Genomic DNA, 20908 nt, shown 5'->3' on the forward strand with positions numbered 1-20908 from the left:
GTGTAACTTTTTTTAATCCCTCAATTGGCTGAAAATGACTTTTTAAATAATTTTAAGGGCTTTTTAAAAATTTAACGTCTGTACTGAAGGTACACGTCATACATTCTTTTTCCCATTCAGTTTTGTATTTTATTTTTAAATATTTGTAACAATCAGTGTGCTTTCAGGCAAATTGTTTATTGGCATCCAAAAATAAAACTTCTTCATAATGCAGTACTATATAAATAAAAATCTTCTAAAACCTATACATGTGGTCCTAGGAATTATTTAATCCTTTGTGTTAATGTGTGTGATAATTACTGTAAAGTACTTTTAATGAAATAGTAATTGTAAGACAGCACAAAGTTCCTTGCAGCAAGCAAGTGAAAGAGAGTACTTTCATCATCTTGGACATCGTTCCATTTGCAGCATTTTGCAGTTCAAACAGCCTGTGCTTATTTGATTTATGGAATGTTTTTGTTTGCAGCATGGTGCTGATGTTAATGCAAAGGACATGCTAAAGATGACTGCTCTTCACTGGGCTACAGAACACAATCACCAGGAGGTGGTGGAGCTCTTAATAAAATATGGAGCAGACGTCCACACACAAAGTAAATTCTGCAAAACTGCATTAGATATTGCAATAGACAATGGGAATGAAGATGTAGCAGAAATATTACAGGTAACTTTTTGATTTATGATGTAGATGAAACTTACAGAAAGATGCTGATCAGCTAAATTGTTAATTTAGTAGCTGTGGGAGGTTGCATGGTGGTGAACATAATTTTCTCCCCTCCAGTCCATAGCATAGAAGTGAGATGATACTAATACACATTGTTTGTGTAAAAATTGGCTGAAGAATGCTTCTAGCCCCTGTCAATCCAAGAAGTGAAGGCCTTTAGTCTTTTTAACTTGCTCATTCTGACTTACAGAATAGCTGGGCTAGTTTGCAGATGAGGGATGGCAACTAAACTCTAAGCTACGGGCATCTCTGGCAATATGTCCTGGCTTCAGTGTTAGATTAGTTTTCCGTGTGGGGGCTAAATTAGTTGGTGGAATGGGGGAGGGAGGAGATGCCCTTTTTTTGTTGATGAGGCACCAGCCCAACTTTCTATACTAGTGAGGATTGAATCCATTGGAATGCCCAGTTTCACACTGCCAGGCTTTTTGGTTTACCGGTACAGTGGCTTGCATGGTAGCTTCAGACCTTTTCAGACGCTGAGATTATGCAGTTTTATATAAACTTCATGGTTAAATGGGCCTGTTTGGCCGAGAATAAGTGAGGGTATTGAGTATTGAAATGCTAGGGAAACAGGTGTTGGTGGCAGTCTGCTGTTTTACTTCAGTCAGATTATGTTCCCTTTATGAAGCTAATAAGATAAAGTCTAAAGTTGCAGCCTCTTGGCCACAATTTACATAATTTGGTGAGTACTCATCTGTCCTTGCTCTTTCTAATCTACCTGAAATTGCTCCTAGATTATTACTTAGGGGTTGACTGTAGATTTACATTTTTATCTAGTTTTATTTACCTTCTCCTGTGAAGGAAGCTGTCATTTTAAAAAAATGTTTTTATAGAAGTATAATATGTTTGTTTTTAATGTTTATTTGCAGACTGAATAGTATTGTTGTCCTTTGACTCCTAGATTGCAATGCAGAACCAAATCAATACAAATCCAGAGAGTCCTGACACTGTGACAATACATGCAGCCACACCACAGTTTATCATTGGACCTGGAGGCGTGGTGAACCTAACAGGTCTGGTATCTTCTGCAAATATATCAAATGCAACAGCTATTTACATGCGTTTAGGATAGCTATTGGGATTTTATACTTAGTTGATTTGCCATTTTATGCAGACTATTAAGAACAATGATGGTAAGATTGCAGCAGGTGTCTTATTCCTCTTCGTTGTCTTTTGCATATTATTAATATCCAAGTACTTAGAATAATAATGTAAATTGAGGTACCTCCTCAGAAACTGAATTAGCCTAACAAACTTGTCTTCAGAACAGCACTTTTGGTTTATAACAAGACCAATCTATTTCTTCACTGTAAAAGATAGGGACTTGTGTAACATTCTAATACAAGTTTGTGAACTGACTTTATTTTTTCTCCTACTAGATGAGACGGGAGTATCTGCTGTACAATTCGGAAATTCATCAACATCAGTATTAGCTACATTAGCAGCTTTAGCGGAAGCGTCTGCTCCATTGTCTAACTCTTCAGAAACACCAGGTTAGAGGGCAAAGTAATTTATTTGCACTGCGTAAACGAACACAAAGAATGTGGAGATAAAGCTTTCGGCAGTACAGTTTGTCTGAAAATGGATTGAAATTCATTTAAAAATACTGAAAATAAATTAATACCCATTTTGCTCAAACCAGCAATGTATGAGGATCACATCGTGTGAAATACTTGCCACATATAAGTCATAACTATTTCAGAGTAAGACTTTTTTTATTTACTGTTGGTATTTCTGAATTGCTTGGAGGCAGCACTTATTTTCATGAAACGTGACATCATTCAAGAGCCTATATAGTCAGATCAAAAACTGGTTTCTGACCTGCTGTATTACTAGTTGGAAGAAAAACTTGTAATTTCTGAACACTAAACATTTTGTTTAAAGTATCACAGGGGTAGCCGTGTTAGTCTGTATCCACAAAAACAACGAGGAGTCCAGTGGCACCTTAAAGACTGACAGATTTATTTGGACATAAGCTTTCATGGGTAAAAAACCCCACTTCTTCAAATGCATGGTCTGAAGAAGTGGGTTTTCTACCCACAAAAGCTTATGCCTAAATAAATCTGTTAGTCTTTAAGGTGCCACTGGACTCCTCGTTGCATTTTGTTTAAGTTCACATTTTTTAAAACTAGGAAAAGATTGCCATAAAATACAGTATTCAAACAAAACATACTCCTCGTGTGAAGACCACTGAATAATCTTAAATATATTGGATTAAATGGTTAACCAACTTGAGTGCAGCCCATAAAATGACATGTGGGTCCTCTCCCAAAACACTGAAGCACCCTGCCTACAAATGTAACACATGAATGTAGAGCTAAATCCTGCCTGGATAGCACTACTAGTGTGACCAAGGATGCTGGAAAATGTATTCACTATTCTAGGAATCCTGCCAGTGGGGATAGGACTGCGGAACACTCTTCTGGGCACACATTGCTGCTGCACTGAAAAGGAGCAACGTGCATCTTCAGCTAGTATCTGCAGCCATCTATAGCATGTCTCACTCTGCAAGGCTGTGGGACGACAGAGAATCAGTTGGCTGCCAAGATAGTATAAAGTGCCATTAGCCCCAATTACTCTGAACATACAACAGCCTACATCTTTTATTCCCTTTTAAAAAAAAAATTTTTAAACGAGAAGGCGCTGGCTACATCCCTTTTTTGGGGAACTCTTAACAAAGCTTGGGATGGCCTGATATTTTCCAGAGGTGGTTTTTACCAGGTAAAATCATAGTTTTTAGCACCCTGGGAAAAACTACTTCATCCCAGTTTAAGGCATTCTGTGTTTTAAAAACTGTTTCATTAATGCACACCACATTACCCTTAGTTTTAGTTACATATTCAAATTGTGGCTACATGAGGCAGTAGATTCATAGATTAATTTAGGGTTGTACAAAAAAAACTGCAGTAGATGTAGTACTTGTAATGATAATACTGAACATTGGAATGTCTATACATTTTTGGTTTGGTATTTTCTCGAGTAAGTTGTATGTGTCATGACTCATATTTCAGTATTATAGTTGAAAACATTTGATTATATGAAAATGACAATAATGCAGAGTTGTAGGCTTGAAGCATTAAGCAATCAGAAGCATGCAGAGTTGCAGACTACCAATCCAGGTTCATTTGGCTGTGCAGCATTCTGTAGCAGAAGACCAGTTTTGATGTAGTGAGTAGACTGACTCTATTCCTCATTTTTGAATGCATGTATCTGAAATTTGAAAAGATTTGTTCTATGCTTGGAGAACTTGCTGGACACTGATGTAGTTATTTTTCCCAGTGTCCTGGTTTAAACCAAGTTTAAGCTGGTATGTACCAGCACCCTGTCCTCAACTAGATTTTGCCCAGGAAATTGCCAACCCTATTGCCATGAACATGCTTTCCCAGTCTTACCCAGAGAATCTGCTGCCTTCCCCCCATTGCCACTTCTGTCCATTTATGATGCAGAAAGTCAAGAAAGAGAGGGCAGTCGTGAATCTGGTGGCACAGAAGTGGCTTCAAAGACTATGATTATTAGACCTTGTGAAGATGGCAGCAGATATATAAAAATTATTCACCTAATGGGTCCATCAGGCAACCCAACCCCATCCAGCAAAAGTTGGTAGTTTGACATTTTGAAAGAAGGAACTAAGGAGAGAGACTTGAGCTGGGTAATCTTTCTCTTTCAAATAAATCAGAGTACATTCTTAGAATACTTCAGAGTTGAAATGCTGGAGAAGATCTACAAGATTAGCAGTGTATTTAGGATTCAGTGGTAGATGTTCTTTGATAACTGGCTGAGAGCTCTCATAGGCCCACCTTTCCTATGATGCAGTAGAACCCAAGCCAAATGCCAGAAATCTATTAAAGGTGCAAAGCCCTAGAAAAAAATAAGCTTTATAAATAAACCAACCTGAAGTCTCCAATGGCTTTTAAAAAGTATAGCAGGAAAAATAAGTAAGTAATTACCTGTGTATCAACACCAGTATATTCAAGCAAAAAGCTACACTTTTTGTGTCCTTAGTAAAATTAGCAAGAGTGTCATAATTATGTAAAAGAATTTAGCAAACCTTTAGAGTTGGGCTGTGGCAGTAGAGTCATCATTTTTGGCTATTATGGAGCAGTAAGACTATGGTAGACTTTTTTTTTATTTTTAAAGTTATAAATTTCTTTGAAATAAACTTGGTTTATTTTAAATTATTTCCTTGCATATCCTCATTGTTTAATATAGTTAATACTACTTTGCTTTCTTGCATAAACACTTCCTGAAGAGCGTTTTTACTTTGTAATTCCTTAGGATAGGGATCTCTCTGGAGAAGGCTTCAGAAGGCAATGATTGCAATCATTATTTGAATGGCACAGTCATTTTAAATTGTGCTGTCATTAATTGCAAAGATGAAAGCTTCTTAGTTGTATCTATCTGATCTCTGACATTTCTGAGATGACATAGGCTATAGTTTTAAATTTTATTCTGATAGAAAGCCTTCTATTGTCTACTGCTTAAATCAAAGCCTCTGCTTTTAACGTAACATAGGATGAACATAAACATAGGTTTAATGTGCTTGAAAATGTTCATGATTGTCTAGTGCTTACATTGCTTTTTGTGCCTTAGTATTTTTTTGATTTTTTGGATAGGGTTTTTCCTCCTGACATTTTCAAAAATAAGGGATACTGTGACGGGGTCTATAATTTAAAGGGCAAATTAAAACAACCTGAGATGGATAACACATAGTTTATCAATGCTCTGAATAATATCTTTGCTGGTTTTTAGCTTGATTCATAAATGTAATATAGAAGAATTTGAGTGGGTCATTGCGATATATACATTCTGGAATCATGGGTTTTAAATGCAAAGGTTTGTTTTTATTATTTTTGATCTTGCAAAAGTGTTATACAATGTTTAATTTACCTTTTTAAAGTTCACTTTCTTCTTATTACTTTCCCAAAGTAAATATTTTATTTGACTCCCAAGTTTTTATTTCTGTGGAAAACAGACAAGATTACCCAATACTGTTTACTTAGCCCTGCTTGATATCCTCTACCAAGACCATTTAGGTATGGTTTGGCTTTCTGTGTGTGGAACACACATACAATACAACTTTAAGATCCTACAGAGGTCTTTTTACCTATTACTGCCTAGGACGAAGATATCATAACTTGTGGGTCATGGGCCAGATTCTCAGCTGACTTCATTGGACCTATGTGAATTTATACCACATGAGGATCTAGACCCACATTTCTATCCAAAACTTCTGTTACAAGTCACCCTGAGATTACTATAACTGAAAATATTAAAGAACAAAATATTTTTTTTTCCAGTTTCTTTACTTTATACATGTGACAGGAATTTGACAACATTTAGTTAGGGCCCTACCAAATTCACGGCCATGAAAAAGGCATCACAGACCGTAAAATCTGGTCTTTTGTGTGCTTTTACCCTATACTGTGCAGATTTCACAGGGGAGACGGTGTTTCTCAAATTGGCGGTCGTGACCCAAAAGGGAGTTGCAGGGGGGTCACAGTATTATCACCCTTACTTCTGCACTGGCTTCAGAGCTGGGCAGCCAGAGAGTGGCAGCTGTTGGCTGGGTGCTCAGCTCTCAAGGCAGCGCCCCTCCCCTCCCCCCCGCAGCAGCGCAGAAGTAAGGGTGGCGATACTATAGCATGCCACCCTTCTGTGCTGCTGTCTTCGGAGCTGGGCGGCTGGAGAGTGGTGGCTGCTGACTGAGGGCCCAGCTCCGCAGGCAGCAGCGCAGAAATATGGGTGGCAATAGTATACTGTGCCACCCTTCTGTGCTGCTGCTGGCAGTGGCTCTGCCTTCAGAGCTGGGCTCCTGGAAAGCAAGTGCCGCTCTCCAGCTGCCCAGCTCCGAAGGCAGTGCCGCCACCACCAGCAGTGCAGAACTAAGGGTAGCAGTACCACAACCCCCCCCTACAATAACCTTGCGACTCTCCCACAACTCCTTCTTGGGTCAGGACTCCTACAATTACAACACTGAAATTTCAGGTGTAAATAGCTGAAATCATGAAATTTATGATTTTTTTAAAATCCTATGACTGTGAAATTGACCAAAATGGACCATGAATTTGGTAGGGCCCTACATATAGTTCATTGATTTGTGTGTGCATGCTGTTACGCAGGCTCTGCAAGGGGTGTTTGCCAGTAATAGTAGCAGTAGTACTGCTCTTGGACCCACCCAGATGGCTTTCCTAAACGTCAGAAGGAAAGCAGAAAAACTCTAGAAATTTTCTGTTTTGAATGTTAGCACACACTATGTACAGTGCACTCTATCAATTTTTTTTAAAGAATTAGTGAATTAAAAAAAATTCAGATTGACCCTTTAAAGACCTCAGAGCACTTTTCAGCAGACTCTGAACAAAACATTTGTTTCATTACTAATCATCTCAGAGTTTCTAATGGACGTAGCTGTGTGCAGACAACACAACAGCTATTGGGCTCTTCAAAAAAATTATCTCACTCTTGCTGCAATACTAATACCTAACTCGGTACTTAAAATATCCCAAAATTATTTTACAAAGTATGAAAAATGCTAACTAAATCAGATTATATTCTTTTGGGCTGAATTCTGCCCTGTTCAATCCCATTGATTGCAGTCAGGGCAGAATTTGTACCAGTACATATATTTTTGAAATGTCACATTTCTTGCACTGATGAAAGATTGCCATTGACTTCAGTGAATTTTGGATTAGATCATATAAGCATAGTTAGTATGTGAATAATGCATTAGATTTATAGCTGTAGAAGAAACATTGAATTTGAAGTGGCATGTAAAAAGCTTCTAATAGTTACTAAATTCTGCATCCCAATTTGTAAATTATAAATACCTGACCTTCTTTACACTTTATCAACAGTTGTCGCAACAGAAGAAGTAGTGACTGCAGAATCTGTGGATGGTGCAATTCAGCAAGTTGTCAGTTCTGGAGGTCAACAAGTTATTACTATAGTTACAGATGGCATTCAGCTTAGTAATCTCCATTCAATTCCAACCAGTGGAATAGGTCAGCCAATCATTGTGACCATGCCAGATGGACAGCAAGGTGAGCGGAAACAAGATGCTCAATGAGAAATTCAAGAATAATTTTAGTTTAAAATCTTGATAGTTCAGGAAAATGTGGGACTTTTTACATGATCTGTTTATGTGCGCAGCAGATAGAATCGACATTCGCTGTATGCAGTGAATTATTTCTCTAGATCTGCTGCAGCTGAGTAAGATGCCATTTGAATTGCATTTTTCTGTAGCTGTGCAAGTCCACTAAAATGGGTCAGAAATGGACTATAGGGAAAAAAATAAAATTTAAGAAATTAATTTAACCAGTGAGATTTGAGTATGCAAATATATTAAGACGAGTGGGGGAGGAGGAAAAATTTCTAAGGTGTAAGGAGGAGAGACAAGATGTTGAAGGGAAAGGTGATGATCTTCTGACTTCTCTCTCTGAACCCGGGTTTTTATAAACTCAGTATCAAAAATAGAAAATATAGAACACCAACAGTAAAACAGTCTTTCAGTAGTTAGGACCCTTCTTCAGAGGAACTCAGGCAGAAAAGTGGGATGTAAAATTTGAGGACCCAGTGCCAGGAGCAGCGTTTGCATACCATGGGGATCTGCTCTATGAGGATCCTCTCTGGACTCAAGGATGCACAGGACTTTTTGAGTGCTGTCTGGGAGAGGAGATGGGGCAGAGCTGGTGGATTCATGAATACACCTTGTACCCAACTGGAGCAAGAGTACATTTACTGTGGGAGCTATTGCTACCCTGACGCTGCAATAATGGTTTTGGAGTTTTGTGTAAATACTTCCTGTAACAGCTACTCCTGATGGAAATGATTCCTTTCTTGGTTTCCCATCATCAGATCACCCTCTGGGATCCCCAGTGCAGAGCTTGACTTAAAGCCATGCGTTGTGGTCCAGGATTTAGTCCACAGTCTGTGGGCAGATACAGCCATTTATCACGAAACATGAATCTATACTGTCACTAATTGAATTGAACTGACCCTTAGAAGAGCACTTACATTTGCCATATAGCCAACCAAATGAATATTTAGGAAGTATGTATACAATGTACTATAAATATGACCATAATTTTCTCAGGGTTTGGGAACTGCTAGATTTTTTTTCAAATTGCCTAAATGATTGACCTCAAAAATATAAGCCATCGTACTTTTCACAAATTATTTAAAAGGAGATAGTCTTGTAGCTGAAGCACAGAATTATGCGTAGGGAAATCTAGTTTCTATTCCCAGCCCTGCCAAACAGATATTCTGTGATCTTGTGACTGGTCACTTAATGTATGTGCCTTGTTAACCCATGAATACAATGGGGTTGATGATACCTACTCATCACCCCTGCTGTGTTGCGAACCTAAATTTAAAAAAGAATTTTGAAATCTCTAATAGAAGATGCAGTAAAAGTATAACATTTTGAACTTAATGAGTATTTCATTGAGATGTGTTTTTTCTGTCGGAAAAGCTGGCTTTTCCATTTACTCTTGAAAGTATTTTACATATTAGTTTTATGTAATGTAAATACTGGCCCTGTATTCATATTTATCTATATAAATGTTTTTACTGAAGTATTAACAGTACCAGCAACAGACATTGCTGAAGAAACTGTGATCAGTGAAGAACCACCGATCAAGAGGCAGTGCATTGAGATTGTTGAAAATCGTGTGGAGTCTGCAGAAATAGAAGTAAGGAGTCTATTACCTGATGTGTTTTAACCAGAATTTTCAAAACTGAATGTTTTGTTGTTTCTTGTTTTATAGCTCAGTTTCTATGCAGCCACAGAATGAAGATAACCTGTTTGTATTCCCATATCCTTTGTTAGTTTATATCAGAATTTGTGTTTTACAAAATTGCTATAGGAAGTAGATAGCATAGATATGTTCAGTCCTCAGGTTGCCCATTTGTGCATATAGATTTCGCTTATTTTTGTACTTGGTTAATTTTTTTTTCTTTTAATGTCACCGGTAAATTCCTAAAACTAGATACTGATATATCATCATCTAATATGACTTTTCATAAACAACGAATGAGAATAATGTCCTTTCATCGCTCTTAAAAAACACATTTGCCTTGATTACTGAAAATATATTATGATTTTACCATTAATGACATCTAGGTAAGATATTTAATGAATGAAAGCACAAAACAATAAGATTCTATCTTGCTGTTACAAAAATGTTTCAAATTTTTACCTTTTTTTTTTTTTTTTTTTACTGTGTGTGCAGAAATATGAATAAAGCATCTAATTGCACCATCTGGTATACTGAAATTTTGGTGCAAAAGTCCTAACTTAAAATAAAAGTGAGATCTATTCTTTTTTATATATAAATTTATTTAAAACCAAAACATTTTTCTGCAATCCACAATTGTGCATTGGCAACCTCTTTACTCCTTGCTCTATCCCTGCTACTTATTTTAATTGAAAGTCTATGAAAACTGCTACCTACCCTGATTAGACTGTAAATGCCAAATTATTTTGTTTCTGTGAACCTTACAGTATTTTGTTTCACAAATGTATTTCTCCTAGTTTTGTTATATTGAATACTGTTTTGTGCCTCATTATTGTACAGTGTGTGGAAGGATACCTCATGCATGACTAATAGCTATAATTAGCATATTTCCTCAATGACTTTTTCTCTCCATAATATATTACATGAAGTACATTCTGCCTTTAGTTGTGTGATCATTACAGACTATCAATACAGTTGAGATTTTCTTGCTGCACTTTTTTAATGTATGATTTATAATAAAAACAAAACTTTTGTTCACACTCTTTTAAAAATCTGCCTGAATTTTTCTTAGTAAAGAAAATTATGGTTCCTTGATCTCAATAACTTAACATATTAATAAGTCAGAGACAAAAAACAGATTGATGAAGAAATGAATCAACTCATTTCTAAATATAGTAGATCAGCATGGTAATATAAATACTTTTTTTAAGTGTCACTGTTAGCTTAAGTTATATATTAAACAAGCCTTTTTAACTGTTACTAAAAATACTTAATAGATTTTCTTAAGTGTTTCACTTACGTTTTCAAAAAATTTAAACATCAAGATAAATTTATGCCTTGATTATGAAATAAGAGGTGTACAGGCAGATCTCTGCACCTGCACACAGCTCTGACTTCGGGGGACAGGACCACAGGGGTTTGATTGCATCCATTTTATGGTAGGATTGGGAAGTTTATTGGTTAGGGTCCCTTTCATGCTGTTGTCATAGCTTGAGAGCAAAAGCTGATAAATGCTTGAAACAAGAAAAGAAAATAACCTAATATCTGAAGAGCAAAACTTTAATCTCTTCTTGAATTGAATGTTGCAAATGTCTTTATCATTGCCTTCGGTTGTTTGATAGATTTTTAAATAAAAGGGGGTAACATTATTTAAGGCTAATAACAGCTTTCTTCACCATTTTAAGTTCTTAGCACATCTATATACTATGGGCTTTATTTCTGAAATCTTTATGTAAACCAAACTCCCTTTGACTTCAGTGAGACACTTTCTTGTTTAGTGGTTGCAGGATGAGGACTTTGGTTAATTTTTTCAGTTTGACTTCTAAGCTCTCATAAGAGTGTATTAATCAAAGTTTGAATTGCTAGGAATATAACTCACTTAATTGAAGTTTTGTGAAGCATGTCAAAAACTGCAGAAGTCACAAACATTTTTAACGTACTTAGTAAGTGGCAAAATTTACCTTTCACAAACATTTATTTTTTGACTGCTTGAGTTAAATATTGACTTCCATCCATAACTTAATATATTAATTTATGATGATTCATATTCACCATTGAGTTTGACTTCACTTTTCCCAGAGTAGCTTAGGAAAAGTGTAACACACATATTAGAAACACCAAGCAAATGGAATGATCATTTCATAAGTCTTTTTAATTGAATTTAGTCGTAAGTTCATCTTAAAGGATCACATTTCTTCTTTTTTATCGACTGTTAAATATTACCTGACATTTTCCATTATTTCTAATTATACACAGCACTATCTGTGCTGCCCATAATAACACCTGATATAACTATAACTGAACAAAATTCTCTCTGTAAAAACATAAAAATTGGCAATGGGGGTTCAGGGGCATTTGTAGTTAGTGAAACTACCTCTAACTCACTTTTTTTTTTCTTTTAAATTGAAGTATCTCTTTAAAATACAGCCAGACTTCAGATGAATACTTGTGTAGAATATTGTACGGTAAAAAAACCCACTTCATTCTCACAGTTTCCCTGAGATAAACTATCTGCCTACTCAAAACCACTATCATCCATATCTTCTGTAGCGATTCCTAGCACTGATGTTGTTCCTTTCAGTCCCCAGTCCTTCTGTGGTAGACAGCTTTATGCAGTTTATCTCTGTTTTTTCTGGTGAGATTCTTCTTTTTCCCCCCCCTTTCTCTGTGTTCTGTCTCAGACAGAATGTAACCACTGTGCTTCAATTGCATATATGCAGCATACAGGGTGGTGATATGAGTTCCTCACTCAGGAACAAGTCCCTCAGTAGTCTATCTAAATTAGAAAAGGCTCTCCTGTTCACTTCAGCCATCTACGCTTAAGGGAAGTAGAATATGCAGAGAGAATGGCTCACGCAGAACAACCATTCAGCCAAGGATATGACTATTAAATCTGTTGATGCTGTGTATTCTAAAACTGGGTTCTTCATCAGGTGGGCTTGTTTGTTGGGATTAGAGATCAACAATTCTTTCTCTGTTGTACCAAGCATTGGGACCCACATGTTTGGAGGTGAGTGCCCTGTCATTCAGCTAGCTGGGGGCCTGGATGGAGGTATGGCAATCCCCCCCCCCCCCCCCCCCCGGCTTATGGCAAGATGGCCAGGAATATAGCAAGAGGTTTATAGCAAAGATTATTCTAAGTGCTCTCTTCTGAATCTGAAGGTCTTGATTCTCCAGTGTGCTTCAAAAATCCATCTTCAGCCCATAGCCCCTCTCATTCTTTAGGGATCAGCTGTATCTGTATCTAGTTCTTCATCTGAACCTGTCGAGGTTAAAGTTAACAGCCAAAAGGTTGAAGCTACAGTCCTTTAGCCACTGTACTTGGTGCAAGTTTTAGAAATTCCAGCCACTCAAAGCATCCTTGAGTTCTTACTTAGCTACAGTTGTTTGTAAGTTCAAATGTCAGCCATTGGAGCCCTAGACCTGATCAACAGTTGCTATACCCTTGCTGTACATCCTCATGTCTCCTACTTCCACAGAGCTGTCAGCTCTGTAAGAGCATGTATAGGAAATTATCTGATGACTTGTTGGTACTTTACTTTTGAACCTCTGTGCTCATACCAGAGCTCTTTTTAAATCCATGAGGGAATCTTGTTTATATTTCGTAGCAATCAAAGTTATTTTCCTGTTAGAAGTGTGAGATGGTCTGAGTCCTTTCCTGCAAGGAGCTATTCTTTGAGTACTTGCTCATGTTGATTCCGTTCTAGGTGTGTGCGTGCCCACATGCATAGTTATCAGAAATTTTTGCCTTAGCGGTATCTGTAGGGTCAGCTGTGGTGCTCCCTTGAGTGTTGCGCTCATTCACTGATATATCAGGAGTCACCGACCCTACGCCCTCTCAGTTCCTTCTCACTGCCTGTGATGGTCAGAGTGCTTTGTCTAGCATTGCAAGAGCATTAGCAGTTCTTTATAGCCCATGGTTTATCTTCTTTGTATATGGTTTGTAGGTACTTAGTTAGCCGTTAAGTGTTAGGTTAGTTTGGTAGTTAGTCCCGGCTGGGACTTTGCCCCAGAGTGGGGCATGCCCCGTTTTCCCGGCTTCAAACCATGCTCATCATGCAACAGGCCGATGCCTATTAGTGATCCCCATGACAGCTGTTTGAAGTGCTTGGGGGAGTCCCATAGAAAGGTCAAGAATCTGTAAAAACTTTTGCCCTAGAACCCAGAAGGAGTGGGATAGCCACTTGAGTGCCCTCTTGATGGAGGCTGTGCTTCGTCCTGTGTTGGAACCCTCCTGCTTGGACCTCACGCCGAGCACCTTGGCACCTGTGCGGAGCGCATCGTTGGCACCATGCTTCGGCCAGCACTATTTTGCCTCACCGGTACCTAAGAAACAGCAAAAGAAGGAGAGCCCCCTGGCACCAGAAGTAAAGGGGCTTCAGGCAAAGGACCTATGTTAGGCCATGTGCCCGCCCCGAGGCTTCACGGGGGTACTGCTGAAGTCAGACCCCCTAGCCTGGCCAGGGATCCGACTCCTGGGAGCATCAGGGGGTTTTGGCTTCTCCTAGGGCTCTCGTTGTCCGAAGCAGCCCCGGCAGCTAAAGAACAAGCAGGTCGACCAGCACTGCAGACGCTGCGCTAGGTGCCAGACTCGGCTAAGACCCCAACACCTAAGGTCAAGCCTACGAGGCATGGACACGAGTCAAAGCACTGGTCCCATATCCCTGGTATCGGCAAGCTTCCCGCCAAAGATCGACGTGGCTCAGGTCACCTTTGCCTAGACGGTCTCCCAGATGTCAGTCCCCGCCGGGGTGGGTTCTCTCCCTTTCATGGCACTGGTCTCAACTTCCCCAGTACCGCTCGTTGAGCAGGCATTGATCTCTCTCTCTCGCATCACCGGTCGCCAACCAGGGTCAGTCAGCAGACTCAGGCCTCGACAGCTCCGCTCTGGTCGCTGGAAGGGCAGTGAGTTGGACTGGGAGTTCAGCCCGAGGGGGTGATTTGCCGACGACCCGCAAGACCAGTGCGGCATCTGCAGCAGTGACAGTAGCCCACTCCATACTGGAACCTGTCGGGCGTGCCGATAATGCTGGTTCCATATTCCCACCAGGCTTCCCTGTCTGGCTCAGACAAGCCACCGCCGGCACCATAATTGGAACACAGCACCGAATCCGACGCAGGGGCAGCGCAGCAGGGTTCAACACCTACGGAGCCGTCCCCGGAGAAGGAAGGGGAATCCGTCCCTTCCCCAGCAGTGCTATGATCATCGTCATGTCTGATGAAGCGGTGGCGGGTCCCTCCCAAATGGGCAGTCCCCCCGATGACATCAAGGAGCACCAAGCCCTCCTTAAAAGGGTGACTATCAATTAGAACTTAAAAATTGAGGAGTCCACAGAGGAGTCCAACGACCTCTTTAATGATATATCCTCCTCCACCCTGGCCCGGGTCGTGCTGCCCGTCTACCCAGGGGTCCTTAAGATTGCCAAATCGCTGTGGCAGACCCCCTCTTCCGTTCTGCCTACTTCTAAGAAGGCAGAAAAGAAGTATACATGCAAAAGGGTTTGAATATTTGTACACATACTGTCTAGCAGCGTCACTGGTCATGTCCACTGTTAATGAAAGGGACAGGCAGGGTCAAGTCAGTGGCATGCCAAAAAACAAAGACACCAAGAGACTGGATTTGTTTGGCAGAAAAGTTTATTCGATGGCCAGCCTGCAATTTCAGGTGTCTAACCACCAGGCCCTGTTGGCAGGTACAATTTTAATCTGTGGGACTCCCTTGGCGAATTCAAGTAGGCCCTCCTTCAGGACTGAGCCCAGGAGTTCATTGCTTTAGTGGATGAAGGCACAGCGGTGTCCAGAGGGGCCCTCCAGATGGCCTGGGACACTACGGACTCTGAGGCCAGGGTGGTTGCCTCTGTGGTGGCCATGAGGCACAGCTCCTGGTCTCTGGGTTATCCCAGGAGATGCAGGCCATGATTCAGGACCTCCCATTTGAGGGGGCGGGGCTCTTCTCCGAGCTCATGGACTCAAGACTCCATGGCCTTAAAAACTCCTGTGACACCCTCTTCTCTTTGGGCCTTCGTACTCCTCAGTAGACCAGGAAGCCGTTCCATCCTCCACCTCCCCAGTCTAGGTCCTGGGGAACTACCCGGCTGAGCACCTACAGGAGAAAGGATAGAGACAAGAGGTCTAAGCGGAGACACGTGTTGTCTTCCTGTTCGTCTGCTCAGTCTGGTCCTTCCAGGAACTAAGGAGGCCAGAAGCAGACATTTTGAGGGTGCGCTCGAGGACGGTGCCCCAGTCACTTTCCAGGATCCACCCTCCCACTCTTTCCTCAACTGTCCTAGCCCCTTCTGGTTGGCCTCGTCTTGGCTGATCTTGGACCGTTGGGTGCTCTACGTAATAACTTCAGGTTACACCCTGCAGTTTGTGGCCGACTCTTCCTTCCCCATTTGTCTTCAGAGACCCTTTTCATGAGCAGCTTCTCATCCAAGAGGTCGAGAACCTCCCGCACCTGAGAGCGGTGGAGGAGGTCCCTTGGGACATGAAAGGAAATGGGTTCTACTTCTGCTACTTCCTAATCCTGAAAGCAAAATGGGGCCTCAGATCCATTTTGGACCTGCGTTTCCTCAACAAGTCTCTCAAGAAGTTGAAGTTTTTCATGGTCTCCCTAGCCTCCATCATCCCCTCCCTAGATCTGGGAGACTGGTATACTGCCCTTGACTTGAAGGACGTGTATTTCCATATTTCCATTTTCCCAGGGCACAGAAGCTTCCTCGGTTTTGTGCTGGGCCAGTGCCATTTCCAATTCACGGTGCTGCCATTCGGTCTCTCGTCAGCCCCAAGAGTATTCACAAGTGCATAGCGCCAGTGACTGCTTACCTGAGGCACAGGGGTGTTCAAATTTACCAGTACCTCGACGACTGGCTAATAAAGGACCAGTCCCAGAATCAGGTGTGGCAGCATCTTGATCTGGTTTGCTCCGCTTGTCGTGACCTGGGGCTATTAAGAAAAGAGAAAAAATTGACCTTAATTCCAGTGCATCCCATCCATAGAGTTCATTGGAGCAGTCCTCGACTCTACTGAGGCAAGAGCCTTCCTCCTTGAGGCTCGGTTCCAAGCCATGGTGGACCTCATCTCGTGCATGCAAGCCCACCTTCTCGGCACTGCTCACACGTGCCTGCGATTGTTGCGGCACATGGCGGCCTGCACTTATGTGGTCCGGCACATGCGGCTCTGCTTCAGGCCCCTGCAGGCATGGCTAGCGTTGGTCTATGTCCCCAACAGACAGCATGGATTGTGTGATCAGGGTCCCGGACCAGGTACTGTCACCACTCATCCGGTGGAAGAATTCTGCATTGGTGTTGGAGGGAGTTCCCTTTGCGGCTCCATCCCCATTGATGACCCTCATCTCTGATGCCTCAGACCTTGGGTGGGGAGCCCATTTGAGCTATCTCAGCCGGCAAGGTCATTGGTCAAGTCATGATCGCTCCTTACACATCAATGTCAGGGAGCTCAGAGTGGTTCACCTGGCCTGCTAAGCCTTCCTACCTCACATAGAAAGCCCAGTGGTCCAGGTCCTGACAGACAATACAGCAGCTGTGTTCTGTATCAACAAGCAAGGCGGAGCCAGATCGTTTGCCCTTTTTCAAGAAGCCCTCAGGTTCTGGGACTTCTGTGTACCACATGACATCCATCGTGTAGCCGCACACCTCCCCAGGGCCAGGAACGCCTTAGCAGGACCTTTTCGTCTCACCATGAGTCATTCTTCCATCTGGAAGTGGTCGCCATCATCTTCCAGAGGTGGGGGACTCCCCAGGTGAACCTGTTCGCGTCCAGGCAGAACAGGAAATGTCATGTTTTCTGCTCAATTCCCGGGATCAACAGAGGCTCCCTGTTGGATGCTTTTCTACTCCCATGGTTGGGGGCTCTGTAGTACGCCTTCCCCCCAGTGCCGTTAATTCACAGGGTCCTCATGAAGATCAAGCAGGACAGGGTGAAGGTGATCTTCATAGCACCAGGTTGGCCGTGCCAGCACTGGTTCAGCATGCTTCTGTATCTCTTGGCGGCTGCTCCGTTACAGCTACTGCTCAGGCCGGAGCTGCTGTCCCAAAACCACTGCAGTCTTCTGCATCCGAACCTGGTGGCACTGCACCTGACAGCTTGGCTGCTGCATGATTAAATGCAGAGGATCAGGAGTGCTCGGCCACTGTCCAACAGGTCCTGTTGGGCAGCAGAAGGCCCTCCACCAGAGCGATCTACCTAGCCAAATGGAAGCGGTTTGCTTGATGGACCTCGGATAAAGGCATTCGGCCAGAGCAGGCCTTGTTGCAGTTAACACTGGACTACCTTCTGCATCTCAGGCTCCAAGGCCTGTCCCTTTCATCTGTCAAGGTCCACTTGGCCGCTATCTTGGCCTTCCATCTGCCACTTGAGGGTAGGTTGGTTTTCGCCCAGGACATTACTGCCAGGTTCTTCAAGGGCCTCAAGCGCCTCTGCCCACACATCAGGGACCCCGTTCCTCCATGGGACCTGAATCTTGTGCTGTTGCGGCTCGCGGGGCCCCCCTTCGAGCCTCAGGCTTCCTTCTCTTTCCTTCTTCTTTCTTGGAAGGTCGCATTCTTGGTTGCAATAACATCTGCCCGCCAGTCTCTGAGATTAGGGTGCTCACCTTGGAACAGCCCTATACAGTCTTTTACAAAGACTAAGGTCCAGCTGCAGCCACACTTGGCTTTCCTGCCCAAGGTGGTCTCACAGTTTCACATGGGCCAGGACGTTTACTTATCTGTCTTTTTTTTCCAAAGCCACATAAGTCGGAGGAGGAGCGTAGGTTGCATTCCCTAGACGTCCGGAGGGCACTACCCTTCTATATTAAAGGACCAAGCCATTCCGCAAGTCGACACAATTGTTTGTGGTGATGGCCAACAGGATGAAAGGTCATCCAGTGTCTGCTCAAAGAATTTCTTCTTGGATCACTGCCCACATTCGTTGCGGCTACAATCAGGCAAAGGTGTCACATCTAGCGATTGTAAATGCCCATTCAAGCCTCTTCGACAGCTTTCTTAGTCCAAGTGCCTATCCAGGACATCTGTCCACATGTTCACATCCCGTTATGCACTTAGCCAGCAGACCTGGGACGGTGCTGGCTTCAGTAAAGCAGTACTGCAAGCAGCTAGACTGTGAACTCTAAGCCCACCTCCTGAGGATACTGCTTGTGAATCACCTAGAATGGAATCAACATGAAGAGGCACTCGAAGAAGAAAAAATGGTTATCTACCTTTCGTAACTGTTGTTCTTCGAGATGTGTTGCTCGTGTCCATTCCATTACCCGCCCTTCTATCCCTCTGTCCCGCAAGAAGGATCTGAGAGGGAATAGGGTCAGCGGCTCCTATATTATACCAGCACATGAGCGCGGCACTCAAGGGGACGCCACAGCACACCATACCAATACCACTAAGGCAAAAATCTCCGATGACTGCGCACATGGGTGCGCACACAAGCCTAGAATGGAATGGACATGAGCAACACTTCTGGAAGAACAACAGTTACGAAAGGTAGATAATTTTTTTTTTCTCTGTTTCTTCCAAAATAAGACTAGTGGAATTCACATCCAAGATATATTCTCTATTTTCTCTTAATCAAGAAATCCATTCTTTTCAAAGAAGTGATTCTTCTCTCCTTTTAAGTACTGTATAGCCATGGCAGAAGCCTGATGCTGTCTTTTTGATTTAGGGCTGCACCAGGAGAGGTTTTAAAGCATCTATTTGCAGAGGAGTCAAGATTGCCATAATAAATCCTACAAAAGTTTAAGTCTCATCTATCAAGAATCCATGTGCATTCTACAAGATCTCTAGCACCTTCATGGCAGGGAAGAAAAGATCTGCTGATGAAGACATCTGTGAAAATCTTCCTTTAGGGCTTGCTTCATTCTTATGCCATAGGTTTCTTCAGCCTGTCTGCTCTGTTTGTTTATATTCGTTAAAAAATATTTTTCATGTGTATATAGTATTTATCTTTTCCAGTACCCTCCCTTTCTGTTTTCTTCTTCTTGCTGCTTCCCAGGAGTAGCTGCAGATTGGAAGGTGGCCGTTCCCTGAAAACAGGGAAATTCTGTCTTCCCTGTTGGTGATTTTATGGATTGGCCAGTCTGGAACATTATTCACTTGGAATTTCTGTGTCATTGTTCATGTATTTTTCAATTTTGGAGGTAATCCAAGTTGTAAGTAAATTGTGTTCTCTAATAAGCAGACTTGACTTTAGGCTCAGATAATATTAGAAAAAACTAATTGAGTTAAAAGCAAGGAATTTTCATTTATTTGAATTATTTCATATTAGAGGAAGCTTGGTATGTATCTTATGTTTTCAAGGTTTGTATATGTACAGTAGTTATCAGTAAAATATTTAAAATTCTTATCAGCACTTAAAAGAATTTCTGTTTTAATTTAAAGAGTAGAAAGCTCTGAATAAAATAAAATTACCTATTTCTGAACCCAGATCTAACTCCTTTTTGTAAAATAATCTTGCATTTCTCAGACATGTAATTCTAAGCCGTGTGTGGATATTTATTGTGCAAAAAATCCCTTTCCAAATAAGAGGAGGATTTTGTTTGTTTTCCCCATCAAATTGCTGAATATCACAGTTTTGACATACCTTTGTACCAGAAGACTAATTTGCCATAAAACAAAAAGTTTAACTCTACTTTTGTATTATTTTTTTCATATTATTCCTTTATTACTGACCTAGTTTTTTAATTTAAGCATTTAAAATAGTACACGCCATCAGATCTTTCATTTACCTTAGAGATTGGTGTATCTGCATTTTGTGTCTCATTCCCCTCCATTAGCTACATAACCACATTTTGTGTGGAGACTTTTTAAAAAGACAATTTCTTACTCAGTAGATTTGTTCCTTTTATTTAGAGTCAAGTGTGCTTGCTTTAGTTAATCCATATCTATAGCAGTATAACTAAGAGCAGAATTTAGCCCCTAAATAAGCTTATACTTCCCCTATTTCCACTGCAGAAAAATATACCTGTGGGAGAGAGGTGAATTCAGTTCTCATCTTGCATCATCAGTTCACTAAGTTCCAGTTGTAGAATCTCTTTTTACTGGTGATAATTACAAGCCAGAAAGAACACATTTGATTTTCAGACTTCAGGTTGAGTTTGCAGCTGTGGCAGTTAGAAAAGTCATCTTGTCACTAATAAACTGAAAAAATTTGATCTTGGATGTCCCTGAGGCACAAACTTGTACCCCACAGTGCTAACTTCACTTTATACATTTTTTAGAGTATAATTGCACTTTACATGTCCTGTGACGTGAATTTAAATATTTATTTTGCAAAAGGCAATTATAATTGGCCAGTCCAATTGTTGGATGGGTTGATTTACTATTTAACCATTCACGTGGTGTCTTACAAGGCAGCGTTCTGATTCCCAAGAGGATAAACTTAGAAGTTGGATGCCAAATTATCTTGTCAAGTGAGTGATCCAGATCATCACCTTTTAAGATGG

At 41.3% G+C, this 20908-nt stretch overlaps 1 protein-coding gene across 4 annotated transcripts in view; it reads left to right on the plus strand.

The window, feature by feature from the left end:
- GABPB1 (GA binding protein transcription factor subunit beta 1) overlaps positions 1-20908 on the plus strand; it is a 37877-nt gene that overhangs the window by 12246 nt on the left and 4723 nt on the right. For all 4 annotated transcript variants that reach the window (XM_074966409.1, XM_074966406.1, XM_074966408.1 and 1 more), the window contains exons 4-8: positions 467-661; positions 1623-1734; positions 2101-2214; positions 7573-7758; positions 9293-9408. In XM_074966409.1, the coding sequence (XP_074822510.1) occupies positions 467-661; positions 1623-1734; positions 2101-2214; positions 7573-7758; positions 9293-9408 (723 nt within the window). The remainder of the gene's footprint in view (positions 1-466; positions 662-1622; positions 1735-2100; positions 2215-7572; positions 7759-9292; positions 9409-20908) is intronic.

Source organism: Natator depressus, chromosome 10, assembly GCF_965152275.1.
Source record: "Natator depressus isolate rNatDep1 chromosome 10, rNatDep2.hap1, whole genome shotgun sequence".
Lineage (NCBI taxonomy): Eukaryota > Metazoa > Chordata > Testudines > Cheloniidae > Natator > Natator depressus.